The sequence below is a fragment of the Ranitomeya imitator genome, chromosome 1, assembly GCF_032444005.1.
Source record: "Ranitomeya imitator isolate aRanImi1 chromosome 1, aRanImi1.pri, whole genome shotgun sequence".
Lineage (NCBI taxonomy): Eukaryota > Metazoa > Chordata > Amphibia > Anura > Dendrobatidae > Ranitomeya > Ranitomeya imitator.
In genome coordinates, this window is record NC_091282.1 from 295,442,167 (window position 1) to 295,468,344 (window position 26,178).

A 26,178-nucleotide genomic window follows, 5' to 3' on the forward strand; every position below is an offset into this window, starting at 1 on the left:
ATGGCACGTCTGCTCTACACCACACTCACTTTGATCGCCTCTGGAATGTCACTGACAGCGCCTGGGTCCAGTCTCACTAACCGGGTGACTTCTCCAGCAATAGCTTCAGTGTTTTTAAATCTGCAAATAAAAGATGGCCCGTTAAAAAAAAAAGTAGTAAAACGAATAAAATACATCTTTTCAATGGTGTTTCAATTCTTCCAACAATAAGTTATCTTGTCATAATGGCTAAGGCTATATAGTGACTGACAACTGACTGATAAACTTTTGCTTGGGTCCTATGCTACAGAAGTGAATGGGTTAGCATTGCAACACCTACAGTACCGCATTGAGCAAGTCGCAAAAAAACACAAATATGCAACCCATCCACTTCTATAGCACTACGATGTAGCAGCAGCTTGAGCAAACCTTTACTGAATGACAACTGGTGAGACCAAAGTCGCCATGTAGTCCTTGTCCAGTGTTCCCCAACTCCAGTCCTCAAGAGCCACCAACAGATCATGTTTTCAGGATTTCCTTAGTATTGCACAGGTGATAACTGCATTACATGGAAAGGCAAGAATTCCATCACCTGGGCAATACCAAGGAAATCCTGAAAACATGACCTGCTGGTGGCTCTTGTGGACCGGAGTTGGGGAGCACTGCCATAGTCTAAGACGTGTTCTCAGAAAAAGTGTCGTCTCTGAGGACCGTCTGTTAACCCAAAACAAGACAATCCTCATACACAAAAGACACAAAGCCCTCCTATCAGTGTGGTGTCCTAAAGCTAAAGGAATCCATTACTAGATGCAAGTAAACATTACTAGTGTGTCTTGTCTGTAAGAAAGAAACCTTCACCTTGTAGGTAACTGAACTGCTAGATGAGGGGAAATACTCCAAGCCAGATTAACATTGTCTTTCCATTGCTTTTCGCTAAGACTGATGTACTTAGATCTCCAGTTGGCAACACTGTTCTCTCCTGTTTGATCCAGCTCCAACTCGGGAGCAGACAGAGGGTTGTACCATGTGGTTAGCCGGTCAATTTCAGTGGCCTGGGAAAGAACATAAAAAAAAGCGATCATGATATGATAAAGAAAAGCCAAAATGTTTCAGAAATACATTTAACACAAAAACCTAATTTAAACAATAGGCCATTTTTGCAGGTCACATTCCTTTTAAGATGTAACCATTTACAGGGGATGTTTTCCAGGCTACACAGACATACAATGTGGAGCAGTTATCAGTACAGAAGATTTCTTAAAGGGAATCCGTCAGTGGGATCAACCCTCCTAAGCCATCTATATGGGCATGCAGGTCATAGGAAGATGAATAAAAGGTAACCTTGATATCGGCCATCCCATGTCTTAATCTAGAGAAATCCAGGTTTTTCTTTTATGTAAATGAGCTGTTCCAGCAGGCTATGGGTCGACACTGATCTGCATGAGAATCTGCCCCAGAGCATATTTTACATGAAAGGGGACGTGACCAGTGTGAGACATGTAACTAACAGACCTTTGTCTCATAAATACGTTTCCAGCTGCAGTGCTCACAGCTCTGCTACACTGTATTAATATTACAACCCTATCTGCCTGTGAGCTGGAAGCGAGAAGAAACTGCATAGGTGTCAGGTATAAATCGCACACAGCACTGCAGTGTTAGAGCAGAGAGAGGCCATTACACATCACACTGGCAATGGCCCATTTTCTTAAAAATAATCTCTGGAGGCAGATCCTCATGCAGGTTTATGTCCGACCCAGTATCCTGAACTTCTTATTTACATATAAGAAAACCATCGGATCACAGATATCAAGGTAGAATTTTATTCAGCGTCCTATGACCTACAAGCCCATATAGACGGATTAGGACGGCTGATCCTACTGACAGATTCCGAATCTGCTTCTGAAGATCATATGTTAACTAATACACATACCAGGAGAGATAAAAGCAGAGTTCTCCTTTTCATGTAGTACTTATGTAACTGGGTTCCCCGGTTTGTTTTCTTTGCCAATCCTGAAAACAGAACAATCTATAAAATGGAATATCATGTGTTCGTTGAAGAAAAAAATTACAATTTCCATTTCGAGTAACTGTTTCTAAAATTAAACAAACAAATATCAAATGTGATACCTGATTTTTTAGAGATTGTAGACATGCCACTGGATAAGGGATATGTATTTATCCAGCCCTGAGTAGTCTGTTGCCGAGAGCCCACCGCTACATCCAGATTGCTACGGGTCACATCTCCCATTACAGACAGGCTATTCACCGAAGGATCCTGATTATCTATAGAAACCATAAAAAAATGATGGGGTCAATACCAAGAATGGTTAATAGACCTCACAAAAGATTGACTCTTCTTCTAATCCTGGACAAGAATGTTGCAGAAAAAAGAAAAAAAAACTCAAATTTTTATGAGTGTAGGCAAACACACAAATGCACCACATGACAACATCTGAGACAAATTAATAGGTACATTTTTAGAAAAGCTGATCTAATACTTTTAATGCATAACTTTGATTCAGTTTTATCAACAAGTTTTATCAACAAGTGAACTCCTACTGCACACACAGGAGTGGAGAACCTCACCGGGAGGAACCAGCTGATTGGCGGTAAGGTATTTTTTGTCCGAGAACATGGCTGTCCAAAACTTAATCATAATGGTTATATCTTCCCGAAGCTGCTTCTCTGGTTGTGTTGGGAATTTAGGAGGAGAACTGTACAAAGACAAAAATTAGAAGATGGTCATGAATGAGCTCAAAGCATATACCACATGTTGGATTGCTCAATATACACAATTAATATTGCCAGTCTAATCAGAACAGATATTTCATCAAGTCATAAATGAATGCACAAAAAACTAAAAAATTATTTTAAAGGGAACATATCACTCGATTCATGCTGCCTAATCCATGGGCAGCACGAATCAGAATCTGGCTCCACAATGGCTGGCAGGTGTTTATATGAAGAGCTGCAAATAAAATGTCCGGAGCAGCCCCCCAGCACCTATCTAGTGGACTTACAATTCTCTGCCATGTGGTTACATAGGAAAATACTTGTCAATCAAATGCAGAAGAGCGGAGATAAGAAAGAGGATTAATCGCCAGACTAGTCAGGTCTCTCCCTAAAGCCCCCGGCTGGCTTTTCAAACGGTTTTCTATGAAATGCCGACGCGTTTCAGAGAAAACCAAATCATAGCTGTAATTGTGCAGACAGGCTTCGATTCATGCTGCCCATGAATCGAGTGAAAGGTTCCTTTTAATACTGTACCTGAAGTAATCAAATGCTGTTGAGTAGATCTTTTCTCTAAGAACATTACGGATGGTGGCATTGGGAACCACATCGGCATGTAGTAAGGACAACCCTAGGATCAGCAGCCTAGAGAGAAGATGACACGCAAATAATTTACACAATCTTTCAGTAGTTAGGTGAAAATAAACTGGACTTCAACTGAACACCTAGTCATTTAAGATAGGTTTTTAAGATGCAGAGTGTGCAATTCCATAATATAACGGTGTGACCTCCAAATATTAATTTTACCAACAGTGTTTAATCGTGGAAGCAGGACACCAGCCGAAGGATGAGATCTATGAATGACATTGTTCCAATTATGCCAGCTGCACATGGGGGATGAGTGAGAAATGACTAATTTACAAATGGTCCAAATCCAAAAATGATGTTCAAATGTAGCTTCAACATTGTCAGCTGGGAAGAGATGTGTATTGTGGGGCAGGCCATTGTAATCAGGTAACGGAGGGGTTATGAGCACATTACGGCAGCAGAAAGAGGATAGTTACTTTGTGAAGAAAGAGAGCAAGAAATAGATAAATGCATATCAAAACATTACCCAGAATAATAATCCTATGAGAAGTTAAGCTTTATACATTAAAAGCTGAATTTACATATATATTTTTTTCCTTAAGATGTTAAAAGAAAACACTTACTTGAAACGGGGTCCAATAGCGGCTACGTGCCTATTTAGATTCCCTTTTGCCCCTCCAATATTTAAAGAAAGGGATCGCTGCAGGAGACTGGAGAATATTTCCACCTGATCAGAGCTACAATACTTGGCAATTTCAAACCTCTGCATCAGAAACTAGAAAAAAACAAAGCATCAGCAAAAGTGGTAGGGTAAACGCATTTCAACCAACCTATATTGTTTAACCCCTTCACCCTCCCAAACCGGTTTTCACCTTCATGACCAGACCATGTTTTACAATTCTGAGCAGTGTCACTTTATGAGATAATAACTCCGGAATGCTTCAACGTATATTACTGATTCTGAGAATGTTTTCTTTGCGATATATTGTACTTCAGGATAGTGGTAAAATGTGTTGTGATATAACTTTTGATTACTTGCGAAAAAATTGAAAATTTGGCAAAAATGTTGAAAATTTTGCAATTTTCAAACCTTTAATTTTTATTCCCTGAAACCAGAGTTATGCCACACAAAATTGTTAATAAATAACATACACCACATATGTCTACTTTAAATCAACACAATTTTTTTTCCAACTTCTTTTTATTGAGTTTAAAGGCATAACAAAAAGAAAAGTTGTACATATTCTTAAATAAATAGAGTTTAAGAGCATAATAAAGGGAAAAGTTGTGCAAATCTTTGAAGGAGCAGCATAAACATCCCCCCCATCCTACCCCAACTTTACCCTCTATTCTAACTTCTCTGCATTAATTTATTAAGTCAAGGTTTCAAGGTATAGGAGTGGATCCGCTGATTGTCTGAAGAAGGTACCATTGAGTCAACACAATTTTTGAAACTTTGTTTTGTTAGGAAGTTAGAAGAGTTTTTTTAAAAGTTACTATCTCACACTTGAAGTCACTTTGAGGGGTGTATATGACAGAAAATACCCAAAATTGACAACATTCCATAAACTGCACCCCTAAAAGTACTCAAAACAACATTCAAGCAGTTGATTAACTCTTCAGGTGCTTCACAGGAAAGAAGCATCGTGGAAGGAAAAAATGAACATTTAACCTTTTTTCACAATAAAATTTACTTTAGACCTCACCTTTTTCAATGTAAAATTTGCTGAAATCATTAGTGGACACCATGTCACATTTGGAGAGCCCCTAATGTGCTTTAACAGTAGAAACCCCCAGAAGTGACAACATTTTGGATACTAGACCCCTCAAGGAATGTATCTAGATGTGTGATGAGCACCTTAAACCAACAGGTGCTTCACAAAAGTTTATGACGTTGAGCTGTGAAAATTTAAAGGAAAAAAAAAAAAAAAAAAAATCAGATTTTTCCTACAAAAATGTTCTTTTAGCCAAAATTCTTTGATTTACACAAGGGTAACAGGAACAATTGCACCATACAATTTGTTGTGTAATCTCTCCTGAGTAAACGGATACCCCATATGGGGTCGAAAACTACTTTTGAGGCACAGTGCAAAGCTCAGAAGTGAAGAAGCGCCATGTGTGAGTTCTGCTGTTCTGGCACCTCAGGGGCTCCGACGATGTGACATGGCACACAAATGATTCAAGCAAAATCTGAAGCGCTATATTGGAGTTCAGATGTTGCTCGAATGATTTAAGTGTGCCACGTCACATTGTCAGAGCCCCTGAGGTGTCAAAACAGCAGACCCCACCATAAATGACGTCATTTCACAAACTACAACTCTCAATTAATTCATCTAGGAGTGCGTTGAACCTCACAGAAATTTATACCATTGTGTGGTGAAAAAAGAATAATTCCATTTTTCCATTTAAAAGTTATTTTAGCCCCCAATTTTTAACTTTTATAAGGGTTAATAGGAAAAAGTTGACCTCTCAGGTTATTGTGAAATTTTTCCTGAGTACACCAATACCCTACATGTAATCGGGAACTACTTTTGAGTCATAGTGCAAAGCTCAGAAGGGAAGGAGTGAAAATTTAGTGCAGATTTTACTGTTATGGTTTGAAAGTGCCATGACCCACTGGGAGGGGCCCCTGTGATGCCATTTGACATTTTCACAAGGGGAAATTGACCACATTTTGGAAATTATACTCCTTTGGGAATTTATCTACAAGTGTAGTGATTATTTTGACTCCATGGGTGTTTTCCAGAAACAAGCAGCAGTGGATGTTGCCGTGTGAAAATTGCAAATCTGCTGTTGTAGTGCCCGACCATTGTTGTGCCCAATACGTTATGCCCGACTTGTGCTTCTGGAGACATAAATTAATACAGAAATGCCAAACATGTGGATGCTAAATGTGTTTTAGACCAGGGCTGTGGAGTCGGTAAGCTAAACCACTCCTCAATTTCCCTGACTTCTGACTCCAACTTCGATTCCACAGCACTGCCTCACTACTGAGAATGTACATAAAGTGCAGCACAGATTCATCTCAACTAAAAGCCGAAATCCTTAGATCAAGAACAGAACAGACATTTACAGGACATTCTATAACTTTCCCAAATTCTTACAATAACATTTACGGCACATTCTGCACTGAACTACTGGACCCAATGTATTATGTATTTTAGGAGTCTGAGTGGGTCCATTTTAGGCCGGTTTCACACGTCAGTGGCTCCGGTACGCGAGGTGACAGTTTCCTCACGTACCGGAGCCACTGACACACGTAGACACAGTTAAATCAAAGCATCTGTGCAGATGTCATTGATTTTTTGCGGACCGTGTCTCCGTGTGCCAAACACGGAGACATGTCAGTGTTCGTGGGAGCGCACGGATTACACGGACCCATTAAAGTCAATGGGTCTGGGGCGTGGCCTGAATGTCCATGTGAGCGGACATGTGGCAGAGCGCTCCCGCTGCTAATACTGCCATTATCCTTAAAAGCCGCAGCTGAGCGGCGATTTGCGGTGCTTACCGGCTGCAGGAGAGTCCCGGGAGTGCGGCGGTGAACAGCGGCGGCCCCGAGGTCAGCAAATATGACCAGGAGGAGGCAAAGAGACGCAGGAGCCGGCGAGGCTGGGACCGGCCAAGATGGCGCCGACGCCAGGGAGAAGGCGTAAAAGGACAACGCTGCATGCCAGAAGCGGATGGCGGCGGCGGCAAAGCTCCAGCAGTTTGCTAGAGTGGAGGCCGCAGGGAACACAGAAAAAGCAGAGGAGGACGCCGGAGCAGACACAGACACAGACACAGAAGGAGAGGAGGAAAGCCCAGCAGAGGAGCAGGAGGTACAGCAGGGGAGCAGGGATGGTGACATGGCGGTGGTAGTAGGGGGATCTGAAGATAAGGAGCCAGGAGCAGAGCCCACCCTTAGAGACGTTTTTGCACTGGTGTCATCATGCAAACAATCCCTGACCCAGCAGTTACAGGAGGTCAAAGGGGATACAGCCCAGATAAATGCAGCCCTGCAAAAGATTGACAAACGTGTGGGGGCTGTAGAGGAAAGGGTGAGCACGGCAGAAGATCATATAGTGCAGCTGCAGAAAGCGGAGAGGAAGTTTACTCAAGCAATATCGGAGCTAGCTGCAAAAAATGAGGATCTGGAGAATAGGCCCAGAAGAAATAACATTCGTATAGTGGGTGTCCCTGAAAAAGCTGAGGGGAGGAATCCCACGGAGTATATTGAAAGCTGGCTCCTTGAGACTTTTGGTGATGCAGCACTGACAAAAGTATTTGTGGTAGAAAGAGCCCACAGGGTCCCACCGAAACCACCTGTCCCTGGAGCAAGTCCCCGTACCATGCCTGCCAAAATCCTAAACTACAGAGACAGAGACATTATCCTGAGGAAGGCTAGAGATATGACGGATCTGACAATTGAAGGTCAAAGAATTGCTATCTACCCCGACTATTCCGCCCTGGTACAGAAACAACGGATGATGTTCACGGGTATCAAGAGACGGCTGAGGGAACTGGGAGTGCAATACTCCATGATGTTTCCGGCACGACAGAGTGGTGGCGTTGGATAAGATTCATTTTTTCCAGACGCCGGAGGACGCTACCCAGTGGATAGATCTTAATGCTAAAAGGCTTAAAGGGAAAGGAGATTGAAAATACGGGGTGGGTTGGTCGGGAGGTATTTTACTTTCCTTGAAAAGGAAAAAGAGATTGACAGTACATTGGTAATTGAGATGTGAAGGTTTGAGGGTGGAGTTGGGCATTACGCAGGGAACGCCCTGGGAGTGATGATGCGACGGAGAAGTACGAGGGAGGAAGGGTGTGCAGCGTACTAAAAGTTTATTTAGTTCTTGCAGTTGTAAGTTAATACATGTTGAAATATTTTGTTCCTCTAAGAACTGCGCCGAATTCTATTATAAACGGTAGCGGGAGGCGGAAGGAGAAGGTTACGTTAACAAGAGTGTTCGCAATGGGTGATGGTGCCCCACTCTTGATAAGAGGCAGAATGTATAGTATTGGGGGGGGTGGGGGGGGGTTGTATCGAGGGGGGGTAGGGGTAAGGGATGGGAGGGAAGTTAGACAGCTCAGAACTGGGAGTAAAGACGTAACTAAAGATGATGAGTCACATAATAGGGGACCGCTTTAAGATATTAAGTTGGAATGTGAGAGGTCTGGCGGATAAGTCTAGGAGAGCTGCGAGCTTGCAGTATGCGAAGGATCAACGGGCCTCTATGATATGCTTGATGGAGACGCACTTGATACGGGAGAAGGTAGACGTACTGAATAGACGATGGATTCAGAAAGCGTATCACTCTACCTTTTCGACGTACTCAAGGGGTGTGTCAGTGTTGGTGCCGGTGGGAGTGCAGTATGAAGAGGTGAAGGTATGCGTGGATGCTGAGGGTCAGTATGTGGTGATACAGTGTATATTGTATGGAGTGAGAGTGTGTGTCGCGGCAATGTATATTCCACCTCCATATTCAAGTAAAAAGATTAGGGAAGTGTTGGAGAAGGTGAAACGATGGGGACCGCTACTTTTAATTATTGGGGATTTGAACAATATTTGCAATGACTTTTGGGATAAAAATAAGAACACCCAGAACAGGTCGGAGGGGCACACTACAACATTTGGTACCTATGTGCGTGAAATAGGCATGATTGATCTATGGAGAGTTAGACATGTTGGGGAAAGAGGGTACTCGTGCTACTCGCCGGCTCATGCTACGCTGTCCAGAATTGATATGGCGCTGGGTAACCGTCTGTTGGACACAATGGTGGGGGAGGTGCGTTATCTGCCGAGGGCCCTTTCGGACCACAGTCCAATTGAGGTGGAGGTTAGGTTGTTGGGGACACGGACCGCAAGCGGGAGAGAATGGAAGATCCATCCTAACTGGTTACAGAGTATTGACTTGGAGGGTATAGGGAAGGAGGTGACGGAATTCTTTGACTTAAATGATGGGAGTACAGATGCTCTAACTGTTTGGGATGCAATGAAAGCGTACCTGAGAGGGCTACTATTTAGAGACATTAGTAGGTGTAAGCGGAAGACAAGGGAGGCAGAGAGAGTGGCGGTGGAGGAGCTGAAGGCTGCAGAGGACGACATGGTAGTGTTGGGGACCTCCGAGGCAGGGAAAAGGTTGAGAAAAGCGCAAACTCATATGGAGAAGATTCTGCTGGGAAAAGCTGAAAGGAAGCGGGAGTTTCAAAGGGTGACTTATTTTCAGGAGGGAGAAACAGTTGGACACATGCTATCGGTGGTAACTTCTGCTCAGCGTAGTACCTCGTATGTACATTCGTTGGTTTCAGATGGGGGGAGTAGGATATCTGAAACACCTGAAATTATAAAGGTCTTTGCGGACTTTTACGCGGACTTATATTCCTCCAGGGTCAATGAGTCAGTCGGAGATACGGAAACTTTCCTGGAGAGTCTGGGTCTTCCGAAATTGAGTGAGGAGGATAGGGTGAGCCTCGATGCCCCTATCACCGAGGAGGAACTGAGTCGAGCACTGAAGTCTATGGCCAATGGGAAGGCACCTGGAGTTGATGGGTTACCAGCCAAAATCTATAAAAGCTTGGGGGAGGTGTTGATTCCCAGATTAAAGCTAGTACTGGAGGAGGCTGGATGCCGGGGGTATCTCCCAGCATCTATGAGGGAAGCCATTATAGTGGTTACTCCGAAGGAGGATAAGGACCTGGGGAAACCTGAGTCATATCGCCCAATCTCTCCACTGATGTCAAGCTCTTGGCCAGGGTGTTAGCTTCCCGTTTGTCCAGTGTCATTACTAACCTTGTACATTCGGATCAGTCCGGCTTTATGCCTGACAGGTCTACAGCGGTTAATCTGCGGAGGCTGTATATGAATCTGCAGCTGAAGTCTGACAATTGTGGCCGGAGGGTTGTTGCGTCTTTGGATGCCCATAAGGCGTTTGATAGTGTGGGGTGGGGATATCTTTGGCGGGTGCTGAAGTGTATGGGCATTGGACCACAATTTGTGTCGTGGATTCAATTGCTATATTCATTACCGACAGCTAGAATCAGAGTGAATGGGGAACTTTCTCAGCCTATAAAGTTGACCAGAGGTACGAGGCAGGGATGCCCACTGTCGCCCATTCTGTTTGCCCTAGCTGTGGAGCCACTGGCCGCCAAGATCCGACAGTCGGATGAGGTCCCTGGGTTCAGATATGGGAGTGTTGAGGAGAAGATTGCGTTATATGCAGATGACATTTTACTGTTCCTGGCGGACCCAGATGACGCCTTGAAAGGGGCCATCGAGATCATTGGAAAATTTGGAGCCTTGTCGGGACTGAGGATAAATTGGGATAAATCGGTCCTCTTTGATGTAGATGGGGTGGAGGAGAGTGGGAGTGAGCCATTGGGAGAGGGGCGGCTTAAGGAGGTATCCCTTTTTAAATACCTGGGAATATGGATCTCGATGCCAGTTACGGAGTTTTTGTGTAGGAATTTGACTCCTCTCATGGGCGTGCTTAAGGCAAAAGTAGATGCGTGGAATAAATTACACCTATCGGTGGTGGGTAGGGTTAATCTTATTAAAATGGTTCTGATGCCCAAAATACTCTACGTCCTCCATAATGCGCCAGTTTGGATTCCACGTGGGAAATTCCGGCAGATTAATGCTCTTTTTAGAAGCCTGATATGGGGGAGACAGTACCCACGTATTAGCCTGGAGACGCTTCAGCGACCTAAAGAAGATGGAGGGTTGGCTTTGCCCAACCCTGAGTTATATTTTCTTGCAGCCCAAAGTCAGCATTTGAAGGGCTGGGCGCGAGAGGCGTCCTCCAATGCGGTACAACACTTGATGGAGGGGGTGACAAACCGACGACCGGTGGTGCAGTGTCTGGAGGATGGCTCCTTGGGCGTATTGGGGAAATTGTATCCAACTATGTTTTTGATACATAAACTATGGACCAGACTGCGACAGATTCGGGGGGTTACGGGACTGACTAAATTTACACCAATATGGCTTAATAATAATTTGGTAGAGTTTGCGGCTCTTGGAGTGCTGACAGAGTGGCAGGCCAAAGGAATCCACTTGGTTGCTCAGATAATTCAACAACGAGTGTTAAAGTCCTTTTCGCAGCTGCAGGGGGAGTTTGGATTGAGACCGACTGGGGAGTATCAATATGCCCAGATGAAGCATGCTTTTAAAGCTCAAAACAAGGGCGATGGTATTGAGATCCAAGAGGACATAGTTTTGGAATACGTGTGTGGGGAAGGGTCCACAAGGGGAGTCATTTCCACCCTTTATAAGGACCTACTGCATGCCTATTTGCTGGATTTCCCTCTAAAAGCGAGAGATAAGTGGGAAAGAGATTTAGGCCCAATGGAGAATGAAACCTGGGAGTCGGTGTTGGAGTGGGTTCCACGAGTGTCACTAAGTGAGCCGTATAGACTATCGCAGCTGTACATCTTGCACAGAGTCTATAAATCACCGGAAGTGTTATACAGAGCGGGGTTGCGTGCTGACTCTGAATGCCCAAGATGTGGGACTGAGAATGCAGGAATATACCACATGATGTGGACATGTCCAAGATTGGTTGCTTTTTGGCTGGTGGTACTGAGCCGTGTGGAAGGGGCGTATAAATGTAGAGTGCCGAGAGATCCGATGGTGTGCCTACTGGGATATGTGGAGGAAATTAGAGTGGATAACACCTGGAAGATAGCGATAGCTAGGCTATTATATATGGCTAGGAAGGTGATAGCAAGGAATTGGATTAAGGAGGAGCCGCCTACAAGGGGTGAATTCCTGAAATATGTTAAATATGGTCTCAATCTGGAAAAGGGGGTTTACAAAAGACGTGGGAAAACAGAAATGTTTGACAAAATGTGGTCTCCGTGGCTCGAGCTGGGATGAGTAGGTATGGGAAATGGGTGAATGAAGACCTTTTGAAGGGGGGAGAGTGCTAGAGGAAAAAGCGGTCATAAGTGAGTCAAGCGGCTCAAAGAGCCATCAATACTGGTAATAAAAGTATAATTGGGAAGGAGCTGTCATGGGAGGGGGAGGTTTGGGGTTTGTTGGGATTGTTGGGGGTTTGGAAAATGAAGAAACTTTGTAATATATTGGAAAATCCATAACATGTAATGTTCATGTTTATTTTCAATAAAAATCTATTTAAATAAAAAAAAAAAAAGTCAATGGGTCTGTGTAAAACACGTACCGCACACGGAAGTTGTCCGTGTGCAGTCTGTGTGCCATGCAGGAGACAGCGCTACTGTAAGCGCTGTCCCCTCCCACTGGTGCTGAAGCCGCGATTCATATCTTCCCTGCAGCAGCGTTTGCTGTAGAGAAGATATGAATAATCGTGTTTAAAATAAAGCTCCATGTGCCCACCCCCCTCCCACCCCTTGTGCGCCCCCCCGCTGTTATTAAAATACTCACCCGGCTCCCTCGCTGGCTGGCGCTGCTTCCTGTCCTGGCCGCACCTTCTACTGTATGAGCGGTCACGTGGGGCCGCCCATTACAATCATGAATATGCGGCTCCACCTCCCATAGGGGTGGAGCCGCATATTCATTACTGCAAATGAGCGGCCCCACGTGACCGCTCATACAGTAGAAGGTGCGGCCAGGACAGGAAGCAGCGCCAGCCAGCGAGGGAGCCGGGTGAGTATTTTAATAACAGCGGGGGGGGGGGGGTGTGAAACGCACCGGCACACGGACACGGATGATTCCGGTACCGATTTTTCCGGTACCGGAATTATCTGGACGTGTGAGACTGCCCTTATACTGACTCCACCAAAATGGTCACCGACTTCAACTCCGACTCCACAGCCTTGGTTTAGACACACCGTGGGGCTCAGAAGGGAGGGAGGCATTTGGATTTGGGAGTGCAGAATTTGCTGGATTTCTTTTGGGGGCGAGAAGTGCTTTTGATTTTACAGAGCCTTTGTACTAACAGTAACATGGAAGCCATCTAAATTTCCATTAACAGATGACGAACCTGAGTGGGGACTTACTTTTTTTGTGGATGGAGTTGAAGCTTTTATTGGGAACATTTTACATAATGTTTGGGATCACATTTATCCTGCGCTCTAGACTGAGCACTCATATCAGGGTTTCCATCTAAATCTCTGAATGTCGTGCTTCAGATGAAACCCCCGATGAATCCTTTCACTATATTGAGGCAGCAGTGTTACTCTAGATTCCATCTTGCCTCTGTGGGCAATGGCACGTTTATGCACTCCAAAAAAGATGGATACCAATAGGTCATAGGGCAGACGGCGTCCACAGTGCTTCAATCTGCCTTAATACAGGGAATCCTCTGCCGGGGGTTCTGGCAGAATCACGTATTTCAGAGATTCACACGGAAACTCTGGTGTATGCACTCAGCATGGAGCACAGGATAAATGTGAGCAGATCTTTACTGCGATCTTTGGGAGGCAGAATGAACAAATCAACAGCAGGTCAAGGACTGGTTTTATTTTTTATGTTGTTCCTTGTGTGGTATAAGTGATTAAACGATTTTATTTTTCGGATCGGTGTGATTACAGAAATACCAGATTTATATAGAATTTTATGTTTGGCTGCCACACACTAAAAGATGCTTTTTTGCTATTGCAAAAAATAGTTTTTGCATCGCCATGTTTTGAGATATATAGTATTTCCATATTTCTGCCTACAGTCATGTGAGGAGCATGTTTTTTGCGGGACGGGTTGAAGTTTTTATTGGAACCATTTTTCAGCACAGGACATTTTTTGATAGTTTGCCATTCTGATTTTTGGGAGGGAGAATGAACAAAAACCAGCAATTCAGGAATTTTTTAAGTTTTTTTTTTATTGCATGGTAAAATTGATAAGGCAGCTTTATTCTTTGGGTCAGTACAATTACAGCTGTCAAGGTGAAAATATATTTTCTTTATACTCTTTTGTACTTTTATATATTCTTATGCTGTGAAACAATAAGTTTTTCTCTTTGTTTGCCAAATGCATATGTAATTGTAGTTAAGATGGCTGCCAGTATTCACCTTTGCTCCAGATTCACTCTGCTGAAGAAGCAAGTTACACATTCCAGAAGGACAAGTATCATTTCTCTGGAAATGATACTTAAAGCGATGTGGACAAGATGTGGACAAAGGAAGATTCATCAGATGATGTCAGAGCCAACCAGAAGGACTGAATACTAGATACATTGCTTAACCCCGCCTATCCCCGCCCTCTGCACACCTTCCCCCAATAGATCATGTAATATTGTGTATCAGGAAATAAAGGTCAGTCGTTGCTGTGACGTTACACACGAGCATGCAATGAGTTTGAACCAGCATTGTGTCTGACTCATTCTTATCCGGTACCAACATGCTTTTATTCTGATTTGGAATGACTGGTGGATGAAGGGTATTGTCGTGATGACCCCGACAATTTGGCGCCCAACGTGGGGTGTGGCCGGAAATCCGAGACCCCCTGGACCCATGCCTGGACGTCCGTGGACGACACCCGTAGTGGCTGACCTCGAGGACTGATCACCCTCTAAACACGGTAAGTGGAGATCACATACTATGTATGTGTCACACTTGCTAGTGTTTCAGCCATTATTGGTTAGTCTGTGGTCTCCTTGGGTCTGGGGAGTGACCGGTCGAGTGGTGAGACCGAGCGCGATCCCGTGCCACGCTTCGAACCAGCAACTGAGAGACGTCGCACTCTGCGCATCCTCGTGTACACCACACCTCCTCCACCGGTCATTGTACTCCATTCAACCACCCTACCCGTGACTGTTGCCTAGTAGTGATAGAGTGAAAGATTGAGAAGTTTGTGGATTGGGGGCGGCTTAGAGGAAGGGATAGGAGACGTAGCCTCTGTGATATTGCACGCACATACATCGGTAATTAAGACGTCCCAAGAGGGGGACCACCAGAAACACTTGCACATATCGGTAATTAAGACGTCCCAATAGGGGGACCACCAGAAACACTTGCACACACTTGCACATATCGGTAATTAAGACGTCCCAAGAGGGGGACCACCAGAAACACAGTGGAGGGGTCTCACTAGGAGACAGCCTCCCAACGTTTAGAATATCGTGACAGGGCAGACTGTAATCACTGGTGTTCAGGTTAGGGAAAAATATTGAGCGCGAGGCTCTTTATTCATAGCACGTCGAGCGCGAGGCTCCGTGTTAGGACACAAGTGTTGCTGTCGCTGTCAGCGGCCTACTGCAGAAGGGCGTAGTATTCTGTGAGTCATGTTGCGTCTCTTATAGCAGAAGAAGTCCGTGCCCCACGAGTTAAGTGAGGATGCTGTGGAAGTCAAGACAATAGTAGAGTCACGGGAGGGCAAGAAGGCAGTCAAGAATGTTGAGAGGTTGTACAAGCATGTAGGATTGCCCTCGAAAGGGAGATTGCAGCCGTCTATATGGCACAATCTCAGAGAACAAAAAGGGCATATTGAAAGATAAAGGACTGTTAGAACAAACGCAAGCTCATCTGCGAGTTGCGCGAGGTTTAAAGAATGAGGGATGGAAAAAGGTTGATGGAGAGGAAAGATGAAAGGATGCAGAGCCCGTGTTTGGCTATAAAATACCTCAATCATTGGTTTTTCTAAGGTGTTTTGGTATATGAATTGTGTGAAGGTTTTGTAGAAATTAATTGAGTCTGAGAACTGCTGTAATCCGTTACTCTGTGTAGATCTGTGAAAACACCCGATGGGAGGGGGGGGGGGGGGGGAGTCAAATAGCTGCGTTGTTGTTTTTCTTCTTTTGTGTTGAGGAATGCTGTAAATTCTTATCTGTTCTGTGTTTCTGGTATGGAGGGGGCGAGTCGCTGCGTCCTCTCGGAATTTTCTATCCTTGCGTAGTATGCGCTATAGTACAATGTTGTATTGAATTAGAAAGAATTATTGTAAGTTTAAAGTGAAATATGGTGTCCGGACGATGCATTAAAAGTAGTACAAAGTTTCCAGAAGAACTTAACCTATTCTGTATCAGCAGCTGCAGCGATCCTTGCTCGCTCTCTAGCCCCCCCCCCCCCCCCCCCCTGCAGCTTCAAGGACGCAGCTCGCTTATCAGTGGCCCAAGAAACAGATTCCAGCTCTAGCCCCCTCCCTTACAAAAATCCAGTCTTACGCTCCAATATCTATTTTAACCCTGTGTCTGGAAATCTCCCTCGCCATGTTAATTCTCAGACCAAGAGCTTGTTTTAATTAGAGTGGATGGCAGACCCAATTGATAGACTCTCACAAAACCCATCCCTGTGGGACCTTTCCCTGAAGTTACTGCTCAGTTCGTAATCTCTCCCTTATGTCCGGTAAACTTACTGGGGACAGATTTATTGTCACAAGTTCCGCTCCAGAATATAATTCCAAGATGATGGTCAGATGGTATTTACGTTATATAACCCCTATGCAGATGAGTATAATGAGATGTGTATCTTACACGCCCTTTCCCAATCAGTTGTAAAAAAAAAAAAAAAAAAAAAGGGGGGGGGGATAGTGTTGTTAACCCTGGCAGTTAGAATATCCCTATGTCACGTTGCTTCAGTATGTGGGTAATTTTTTTGTTTTGTTGTGTGCACAGACAGAGCAGGAAGCCATTGTTGCCACTGTTAGTTTTTGCAAGTATCTGGCAGATCTGAACTGTCGGGTTTCGGCCTCGAGACTTCGGTTCTGCCTTGGTCAAGTGATATTTTTGGGTCACTGTCTCCTTCAGGGTGCCAGACACCTCACAGAAGAAAGAAAAATAGCCGTCAGCTCCCTTCCATTTCTGTTGTGAATTCTGTGGCTGAGTTCACTTCTGTGGTCACAAGTGGTATTGCAGTCTCTGGGCTTCCTCCCTCAGGTGTTTTGGTGAGCTCGTTGGCTGCCTTGCTATTTAGCTCCACCTGAGTCTGTCTTCCTGGCTCCTTGTCAATGTTCCAGTGTTGGATCTGAGCTACTGCATCTTTCCTTGGGCCTGCTGCTCTGCTAGATAAGTGCTTCTAGTTTGTTTTCTGTTTTTTCTGTCCAGCTTGCTATTGTCTTTTGCTGGAAGCTCTGAGAAGCAGAGGGGTGCACCGCCGTGCTGTTAGTTCGGCACGGTGGGTCTTTTTGCCCCTTTGCGTGGTTTTCGTTTTAGGGTTTTTTGTAGACTGCATAGTTCTCTTTGCTATCCTCGCTCTGTCTAGAATATCGGGCCTCACTTTGCTGAATCTATTTCATTCCTACGTTTGTCTTTTCATCTTGCTAACAGTCATTATATGTGGGGGGCTGCCTATTCCTTTGGGGTATTTCTCTGAGGTAAGTCAGGCTTGTATTTCTATCTTCAGGCTAGTCAGCTCCTCAGGCAGTGCCGAGTTGCATAGGTAGTTGTTAGGCGCAATCCACTGCTGCTTATAGTTGTGTGAGGATAGATCAGGTACTGCAGTCTACAGAGATTCCACGTCTCAGAGCTCGTCCTATTGTTTTTGGTTATTGCCAGATCTCTGTATGTGCGCTGATTACTGCACGCTGTGTTGCCTGATTGCCAGCCATAACAGTACAAGGAGACACACCAATGATTCCCAATAGAGGGAAAAAAGAAATCCTGACATCATTTTTTTTTCTTAGCTCTGTCTTCAGTCTTTTTTTTCCCCTAAACATTAGAGTGCTTCAGGACACAGCTGTGGACATGGATATTCAGGCTCTGTGCTCCTCAATGGATAATCTCGTTGTAAATGTACAAAAGATTCAAGATACTATTGATCAGAAATCGATGCTAGAACCAGGAATTCCGATTCCTGATTTGTTTTTTGGTGACAGAACTAAGTTCCTGAGCTTCAGAAATAATTGTAAGCTATTTTTGGCCTTGAAACCTCATTCTTCTGGTAATCCTATTCAACAGGTTTTGATTATTATTTCTTTTTTGCGCGGCGACCCACAGGACTGGGCGTTTTCTCTTGCACCAGGAGATTCTGCATTGAGTAATGTTGATGCATTTTTCCTGGCGCTCGGATTGCTTTACGATGAGCCTAATTCAGTGGATCAGGCTGAGAAAAATCTGCTGGCTTTATGCCAGGGTCAGGATGATGTAGAAGTATATTGTCAGAAATTTAGGAAATGGTCAGTACTTACTCTGTGGAATGAATCTGCACTAGCGGCTTTGTTCAGAAAGGGTCTCTCTGAAGCTCTTAAGGATGTAATGGTGGGATTTCCTATGCCTGCTGGTTTGAATGAGTCTATGTCCTTGGCCATTCAGATCGGTCGTCACTTGCGCGAGCGTAAATCTGTGCACCATCTGGCGGTACTGCCTGAGAGTAAACCTGAGCCTATGCAGTGCGACAGGACTATGACTAAAGTAGAACGGCAAGAACACAGACGTCTGAACAGACTGTGTTTCTATTGTGGTGATTCTACTCATGCTATTTCTAATTGTCCTAAACGCACTAGGTGGTTCGATAGCTCTGCCGTTATTGGTACTGTACAGTCCAAATTCCTTTTGTCCATTACCTTAATGTGCTCTTTGTCATCGTATTCTGTCATGGCGTTTGTGGATTCAGGCGCTGCCCTGAATCTGATGGATTTGGATTATGCTAAACGTTGTGGATTTTTCTTGGAGCCTTTGCGGTGTCCTATTCCGTTGAGAGGAATTGATGCTACACCTTTGGCCAAGAATAAGCCTCAGTACTGGGCCCAGCTGACCATGTGCATGGCTCCTGCACATCAGGAAGTTATTCGCTTTCTGGTACTGCATAATTTGCATGATGTGGTCGTGTTGGGGTTGCCATGGCTACAAACCCATAATCCAGTATTGGATTGGAACTCTATGTCGGTAACCAGCTGGGGTTGTCAGGGAGTACATGGTGATGTTCCATTTTTGTCTATTTCGTCATCCATTCCTTCTGACATCCCAGAGTTCTTGTCGGACTTTCAGGATGTATTTGAAGAGTCCAAGTCTGATGCCCTACCTCCGCATAGGAATTGTGATTGTGCTATCGATTTGATTCCTGGTAGTAAATTCCCTAAGGGTGGTTTATTTAATTTGTCCGTACCTGAACACACCGCTATGCGCAGTTATGTGAAGGAGTCCCTGGAGAAGGGACATATTCGCCCATCGTCGTCACCATTGGGAGCAGGGTTCTTTTTTGTAGCCAAGAAGGATGGTTCGCTAAGACCGTGTATTGATTACCGCCTTCTTAATAAGATCACTGTTAAGTTTCAGTATCCCTTGCCATTGATTTCTGACTTGTTTGCTCGGATTAAGGGGGCTAGTTGGTTTACTAAGATTGATCTTCGTGGTGCGTATAATCTGGTGAGAATCAGGCAGGGAGATGAATGGAAAACGGCATTTAATACGCCCGAGGGTCATTTTGAGTATCTGGTGATGCCGTTCGGACTTGCCAATGCTCCATCTGTTTTTCAGTCTTTTATGCATGACATTTTCCGTGAGTATCTGGATAAATTCTTGATTGTTTACTTGGATGACATTTTGATCTTCTCAGATGATTGGGAGTCTCATGTGAAGCAAGTCAGAATGGTTTTCCAGGTACTGCGTGCTAATTCCTTGTTCGTGAAGGGATCAAAGTGTCTCTTCGGTGTGCAGAAAGTTTCATTTTTGGGGTTCATCTTTTCCCCTTCTACTATCGAGATGGATCCGGTTAAGGTTCAGGCCATCCAGGATTGGACTCAGCCGACATCTCTAAAAAGTCTGCAGAAATTCCTGGGCTTTGCTAATTTTTATCGTCGCTTCATCTGTAATTTTTCTAGCATTGCCAGACCATTGACCGATTTGACCAAGAAGGGTGCTGATTTGGTTAATTGGTCTTCTGCTGCCGTGGAAGCTTTTCAGGAGTTGAAGCGTCGTTTTTGCTGTGCCCCTGTGTTGTGTCAACCTGATGTTTCTCTTCCGTTTCAGGTCGAGGTTGATGCTTCTGAGATTGGTGCAGGGGCGGTTTTGTCACAGAGAGGTTCTGGTTGCTCAGTGTTCAAACCATGTGCTTTCTTTTCCAGGAAATTTTCTGCTGCTGAGCGTAATTATGATGTGGGCAACCGAGAGTTGCTGGCCATGAAGTGGGCATTCGAGGAGTGGCGTCATTGGCTTGAGGGTGCTAAGCATCGCGTGGTGGTATTGACTGATCATAAGAACTTGACTTATCTCGAGTCTGCCAAGCGCTTGAATCCTAGACAGGCCCGTTGGTCGTTATTTTTTGCTCGTTTTGATTTTGTGATTTCATACCTTCCGGGCTCTAAAAATGTGAAGGCGGATGCTCTGTCTAGGAGTTTTGTGCCCGACTCTCCGGGGTTATCTGAGTCGGCGAGTATCCTCAAGGAAGGAGTCATTGTGTCTGCCATCTCCCCTGATTTGCGGAGAGTGTTGCAGAAATTTCAGGCTAATAAACCTGATCGTTGTCCGGCCGAGAAACTGTTCGTCCCTGATAGGTGGACTAGTAAAGTTATCTCTGAACTTCATTGTTCGGTGCTGGCCGGTCATCCAGGAATCTTTGGTACCAGGGAGTTGGTTGCTAGATCCTTCTGGTGGCCATCTCTGTCACGGGATGTGCGTGCTTTTGTGCAGTCCTGTGGAATTTGTGCTAGGGCTAAGCCCTGCTGTTCACGTGCCAGTGGGTTGCTTTTGCCCTTGCCGGTCCCGAAGAGGCCTTGGACACATATTTCGATGGATTTCATTTCTGACCTTCCCGTTTCTCAAAAAATGTCGGTCATTTGGGTGGTCTGTGATCGCTTTTCTAAAATGGTCCATCTGGTGCCCTTGGTTAAATTGCCTTCCTCCTCTGATTTGGTGCCTTTGTTCTTCCAGCATGTGGTTCGTTTACATGGCATTCCTGAGAATATTGTTTCTGACAGAGGTTCCCAGTTTGTCTCGAGGTTCTGGCGAGCCTTTTGTGGTAGGATGGGCATTGACCTATCTTTCTCCTCGGCCTTCCATCCTCAGACTAATGGCCAGACCGAACGAACCAATCAGACCTTGGAAACATATCTGAGATGTTTTGTTTCCGCTGACCAGGATGATTGGGTGTCATTTTTGCCGTTGGCTGAGTTCGCCCTTAATAATCGGGCCAGCTCGGCTACCTTGGTCTCTCCATTTTTCTGCAATTCTGGGTTCCATCCTCGTTTCTCTTCAGGACAGGTTGAGTCTTCGGACTGTCCTGGTGTGGATTCTGTGGTGGACAGGTTGCAGCAGATCTGGACTCAGGTAGTGGACAATTTGACCTTGTCCCAGGAGAAGGCTCAGCTTTTCGCTAATCGCAGACGCCGTGTGGGACCCCGACTTCGTGTTGGGGATTTGGTTTGGTTATCTTCTCGTCATATTCCTATGAAGGTTTCCTCTCCTAAATTTAAACCTCGTTTTATTGGTCCGTATAGGATTTCTGAGATTCTCAATCCGGTGTCTTTTCGTCTGACCCTCCCAGACTCCTTTTCCATACATAATGTATTCCATAGGTCGTTGTTGAGGAGATACGTGGCACCTATGGTTCCATCTGTGGAGCCTCCTGCCCCTGTTTTGGTGGAGGGGGAATTGGAGTATATTGTGGAGAAGATTTTGGATTCTCGTGTCTCTAGACGGAAACTCCAGTATCTGGTCAAATGGAAGGGTTATGCTCAGGAAGATAATTCCTGGGTTTTTGCCTCTGATGTCCATGCCCCAGATCTTGTTCGTGCCTTTCATGTGGCTCATCCTGGTCGGCCTGGGGGTTCTGGTGAGGGTTCGGTGACCCCTCCTCAAGGGGGGGGTACTGTTGTGAATTCTGTGGCTGAGTTCACTTCTGTGGTCACAAGTGGTATTGCAGTCTCTGGGCTTCCTCCCTCAGGTGTTTTGGTGAGCTCGTTGGCTGCCTTGCTATTTAGCTCCACCTGAGTCTGTCTTCCTGGCTCCTTGTCAATGTTCCAGTGTTGGATCTGAGCTACTGCATCTTTCCTTGGGCCTGCTGCTCTGCTAGATAAGTGCTTCTAGTTTGTTTTCTGTTTTTTCTGTCCAGCTTGCTATTGTCTTTTGCTGGAAGCTCTGAGAAGCAGAGGGGTGCACCGCCGTGCTGTTAGTTCGGCACGGTGGGTCTTTTTGCCCCTTTGCGTGGTTTTCGTTTTAGGGTTTTTTGTAGACTGCATAGTTCTCTTTGCTATCCTCGCTCTGTCTAGAATATCGGGCCTCACTTTGCTGAATCTATTTCATTCCTACGTTTGTCTTTTCATCTTGCTAACAGTCATTATATGTGGGGGGCTGCCTATTCCTTTGGGGTATTTCTCTGAGGTAAGTCAGGCTTGTATTTCTATCTTCAGGCTAGTCAGCTCCTCAGGCAGTGCTGAGTTGCATAGGTAGTTGTTAGGCGCAATCCACTGCTGCTTATAGTTGTGTGAGGATAGATCAGGTACTGCAGTCTACAGAGATTCCACGTCTCAGAGCTCGTCCTATTGTTTTTGGTTATTGCCAGATCTCTGTATGTGCGCTGATTACTGCACGCTGTGTTGCCTGATTGCCAGCCATAACACATTTCCAAAAGATGAGATTGAACTCCAACGTTTCCTTGGACTATGTACTTATTGTTGTCAGTGGATACCGGACGCATCCCGCATAATGCTACCTCTCTACAATGCCCTGAAAGACTGTTCAAGATATGGTGATGATTTTGGCAGATTTCACACCGGATACGCTGTTACTACGGAAGACACTGTAGTGCACGCAGCTGCACTCCCTCCCTCCCTGTCAGCACAAGAAGCAGAACTTCAGGCTCTGTCTACTACATGTACTTTGGCCAAAGACAGGCGGGCTGATATATACACGGACTCACAGTATGCATTTGGTATTGCTCATGATTTCGGAGCCCTATGAGCCAATCGAGGATTTGTTACTACTGCCGGGACTCAGTGAAGAATGTTGAAGCTGTTAAAGCCCTCATGGACTCAATCAAATTACCTACTCAGGTGGCCATTATCAAAGTTAAGGAGCACGGTACTATGGAACAGTCCACAGACTGTTGGTAACACCTTTGCGGATATGCAAGCAAAAGCTGCTGCTCTCCTACCCGTTGAACTGACCATACCAGCTATGGTGACCACACGCTCTCAGCGTAAACAGTTACAAGAAACACTGACTCTACAGGAACCTGATGATCTATGCCAGACTGAGGTTTTCTGTCGGACCCCGCGAGACCGCTTAATGACGATGCAGAGAATGTCTCCAAAGGAAGAAGTGAAGCAGTGGAAAGCTGATGGAGCATGTATGGACATGGTCGCTGGAAAAAGGACCAACTTGTGTGTCTCCCTAAGCGGATGTACCCTGCTATTGCCACGTGGGCGCATGGGCCCACACATCGAGGTATTTCTCAGACCTGCAATCCCGGTCAACTTCAACGTGTACCCCCGAAGCATCTTGCTAAGCCCGACTATCCTTTCCAAAGGCTCCAGGTGGACCATATCACGTTGCCTAAGTCTGGAAGGTATGAATATTGTCTGGTGGTTGTCGACATGTTCTCCAGTTGGCCAGAAGCATTCCCCGTTACCAACGTGACTACAAAGACCACAGCAAAGAAACTGGTGATGGAAGTTATATGCAGATATGGTGTTCCAGAAGTTGCTGAAAGTGACCAAGGCCCAGCCTTTTCTTCTCGTGTATCAGGAGGTTCTGACAATGCTTGGATCCACTGTAGCCCTCCATACTCCGTACCATCCACAATCTAGTGGGAAAGTTAAGAGGCTGAACGGCACACTGAAGGGACAATTGACCAAATTGATGCAGGAGACTACGGCTCCATGGCCAGGGCTCTTACATATTCAAACTACCCCTATTTCAAAACATAGCCTGTCCCCATATGAGATATTGTTTGGTGCTAGGTTCTCAGTTGCAAATTTCCAGTCTCAGTAGTTGTCAGAAGAAACTGACTGTGCTGTTCAATATGTTATTCAGCTTAGTAAAAATGTTGCTAACACCCATGTTTTAGTTTCTTCTTTCCTTCCAGATTCAGCAGAAACCGATATTGGTCACAATTTGAAGCCTGGTGGTCTTATGGTCGTGAAAAGCTATGTCAGTAAAACTTGAAGGAAAGAGCACCTGGATCCATGCTTCACACTGCAAAAGAAACCGGACCAGCGCCTAGTCGCAGCAGTGATTAAAGAAAAATGTTGTTGTTGTTTTTGGTCCTAGGGACAGGGGTCATCCTCGCCCCTACCTTTCCGGCCCCTATTGTAAATAAGAATTCCGGTGCCACTATTCTCTGGGTAAACCTAACGGCCCCGGTAAATATCTGGTGATTTGATTTCTGCAATGTAGTCAAGTGCCCCGAGACTCAGCGGGTGGTAGAGGGAATTATCCAATATTATATATGTGTTACCAGAGATAACAATTGTGCTGGGAAGATATTTTCATAATGTGTTTAATAGTGGATACTATGGGAATTTAGGCCATATACAGCTCCAGAATATTAGCTTCAGACCAACCAAGGCCCCCGTTACCAGTACAGCTAAAACAGGCCTAGGTGAACGTTTGCAAAATATAGTTAACGAAGTAATCCCCATTCCAGGCCTCAGTTGGCAAGAAGTTTTCTCCATAGAAACACAAACAGCCCCAAGGAAAAATTTATGGTTAGAATGGGTAAGATACAATGTAAGAGTTCAGAATATCTCTGTAGGATGTATTGCTTGTGCTGCAGCGAATCTATATCTATACACACATGCATTGTTTTTTCCTGATGACAATACCACTGCCTGTGTTATGAATCTGTTGAAGGGTTTAAAGCCCACTGATTGCTCAGATTATGTCCCACTAATTCATGAAGCACCTAAACTAAAGGTCCCAGGAGGGATAACTGTGTTAGCTGATAATTATACCTGCTATAATTCCCACGACACTACAGGTACACCAGTAGGGGTCTTCGAGACAGGTTTCTGCAAAGAGAACAGTTCCCTAGATACTGACTTGCTAGCTAATCATACACAGTATATGTACGATATTTATTGGTTATGTGGAGATGGTAAGCTCCGTCCTAGGTTGCTTAATGCCTGGACAGGTCAATGCACCCTTGTTAAACTAGCTATGCAGTTCAAGATTTTACTTTGGGATCCGGAGACACCTGATGAATATACCAGAAAGAGGAGAAGTCTCGATCAGCTCCATATGAGTTATGAAGAAGATCCATTGGTATATGTCGATGGCATTGGAGTGCCAAGGGGGGTGCCTGACCAATTTAAAGCCCAGAACCAGATCTATGCTAGCTTTGCTTCTTTAATCCACAAGTGCAGATTAATAAAAAATGTTGATGGGATCAATTACATATATTACAGTGAACAAAGGTTTGTCAATTTTACCTGTGATGTTTTCCAGGGTATAGTTGAGGAATTGGGCCCTAACACTAGAATGACCCTCCAAAACCGACTAGCCCTTGATATGATCTTAGCTGAGAAAGGAGGAGTCTGTGGGATGGTGGGAGAGGAGTGTTGTACCTATATCCCTCAGAACTCTGGGGTGAATGGAAAGACTATGATAGCCCTTAAAAAGATAAATGGGTTAGCAGCAGAATTAAAATCTAATGTTGGAGTAGACACATCTTTCTTTTCCGGTTGGTTGGATGGGCTCAAAGGATTCCTTCAACAAGCTTGTCTAGTACTGATTGCTCTCCTTGTAGTTGGATCGATAATCCTCTGTTGTGTTATTCCCCTGTTTAAAAAGGTTATTGCTGAAGCAACTCCGACTGGCACCTTCCTCAACCAAGAAGTAGACCCACCAGAGTGCGATGGCACTGATCCAGGGGAGATCCCCAAGTACGTCCCCCTCAAGAAGATAGACAATACCCTTTACTCTCAGATGATGCAAAGAGATTTAGTTTAGGGACAGCGGGAGAACTCCATGTGAAGCTAGTGAAGGGTTCAGCTGCCTGGAGGCCTCTCACAAGGGGAGAGCTTCTGAGGTGTCTGGATGAAGAAATCCACCTCCCCTTTCCCCATCACATGGACAGTCTCGAAGGATCTTTCTTTTTAGGGAAAAACTTAGTGTT

General features: G+C 45.0%; 1 protein-coding gene across 2 annotated transcripts in view; it reads right to left on the bottom strand.

The window, feature by feature from the left end:
• Positions 1 to 26,178, bottom strand: part of PI4KA (phosphatidylinositol 4-kinase alpha) — a 182,086-nt gene that overhangs the window by 23,823 nt on the left and 132,085 nt on the right. For both annotated transcript variants that reach the window (XM_069756734.1, XM_069756726.1), the window contains 7 exons: positions 3,921 to 4,072; positions 3,247 to 3,354; positions 2,566 to 2,693; positions 2,107 to 2,262; positions 1,910 to 1,989; positions 838 to 1,031; positions 30 to 120 (listed from right to left, as the gene is read on the bottom strand). In XM_069756734.1, the coding sequence (XP_069612835.1) occupies positions 30 to 120; positions 838 to 1,031; positions 1,910 to 1,989; positions 2,107 to 2,262; positions 2,566 to 2,693; positions 3,247 to 3,354; positions 3,921 to 4,072 (909 nt within the window). The remainder of the gene's footprint in view (positions 1 to 29; positions 121 to 837; positions 1,032 to 1,909; positions 1,990 to 2,106; positions 2,263 to 2,565; positions 2,694 to 3,246; positions 3,355 to 3,920; positions 4,073 to 26,178) is intronic.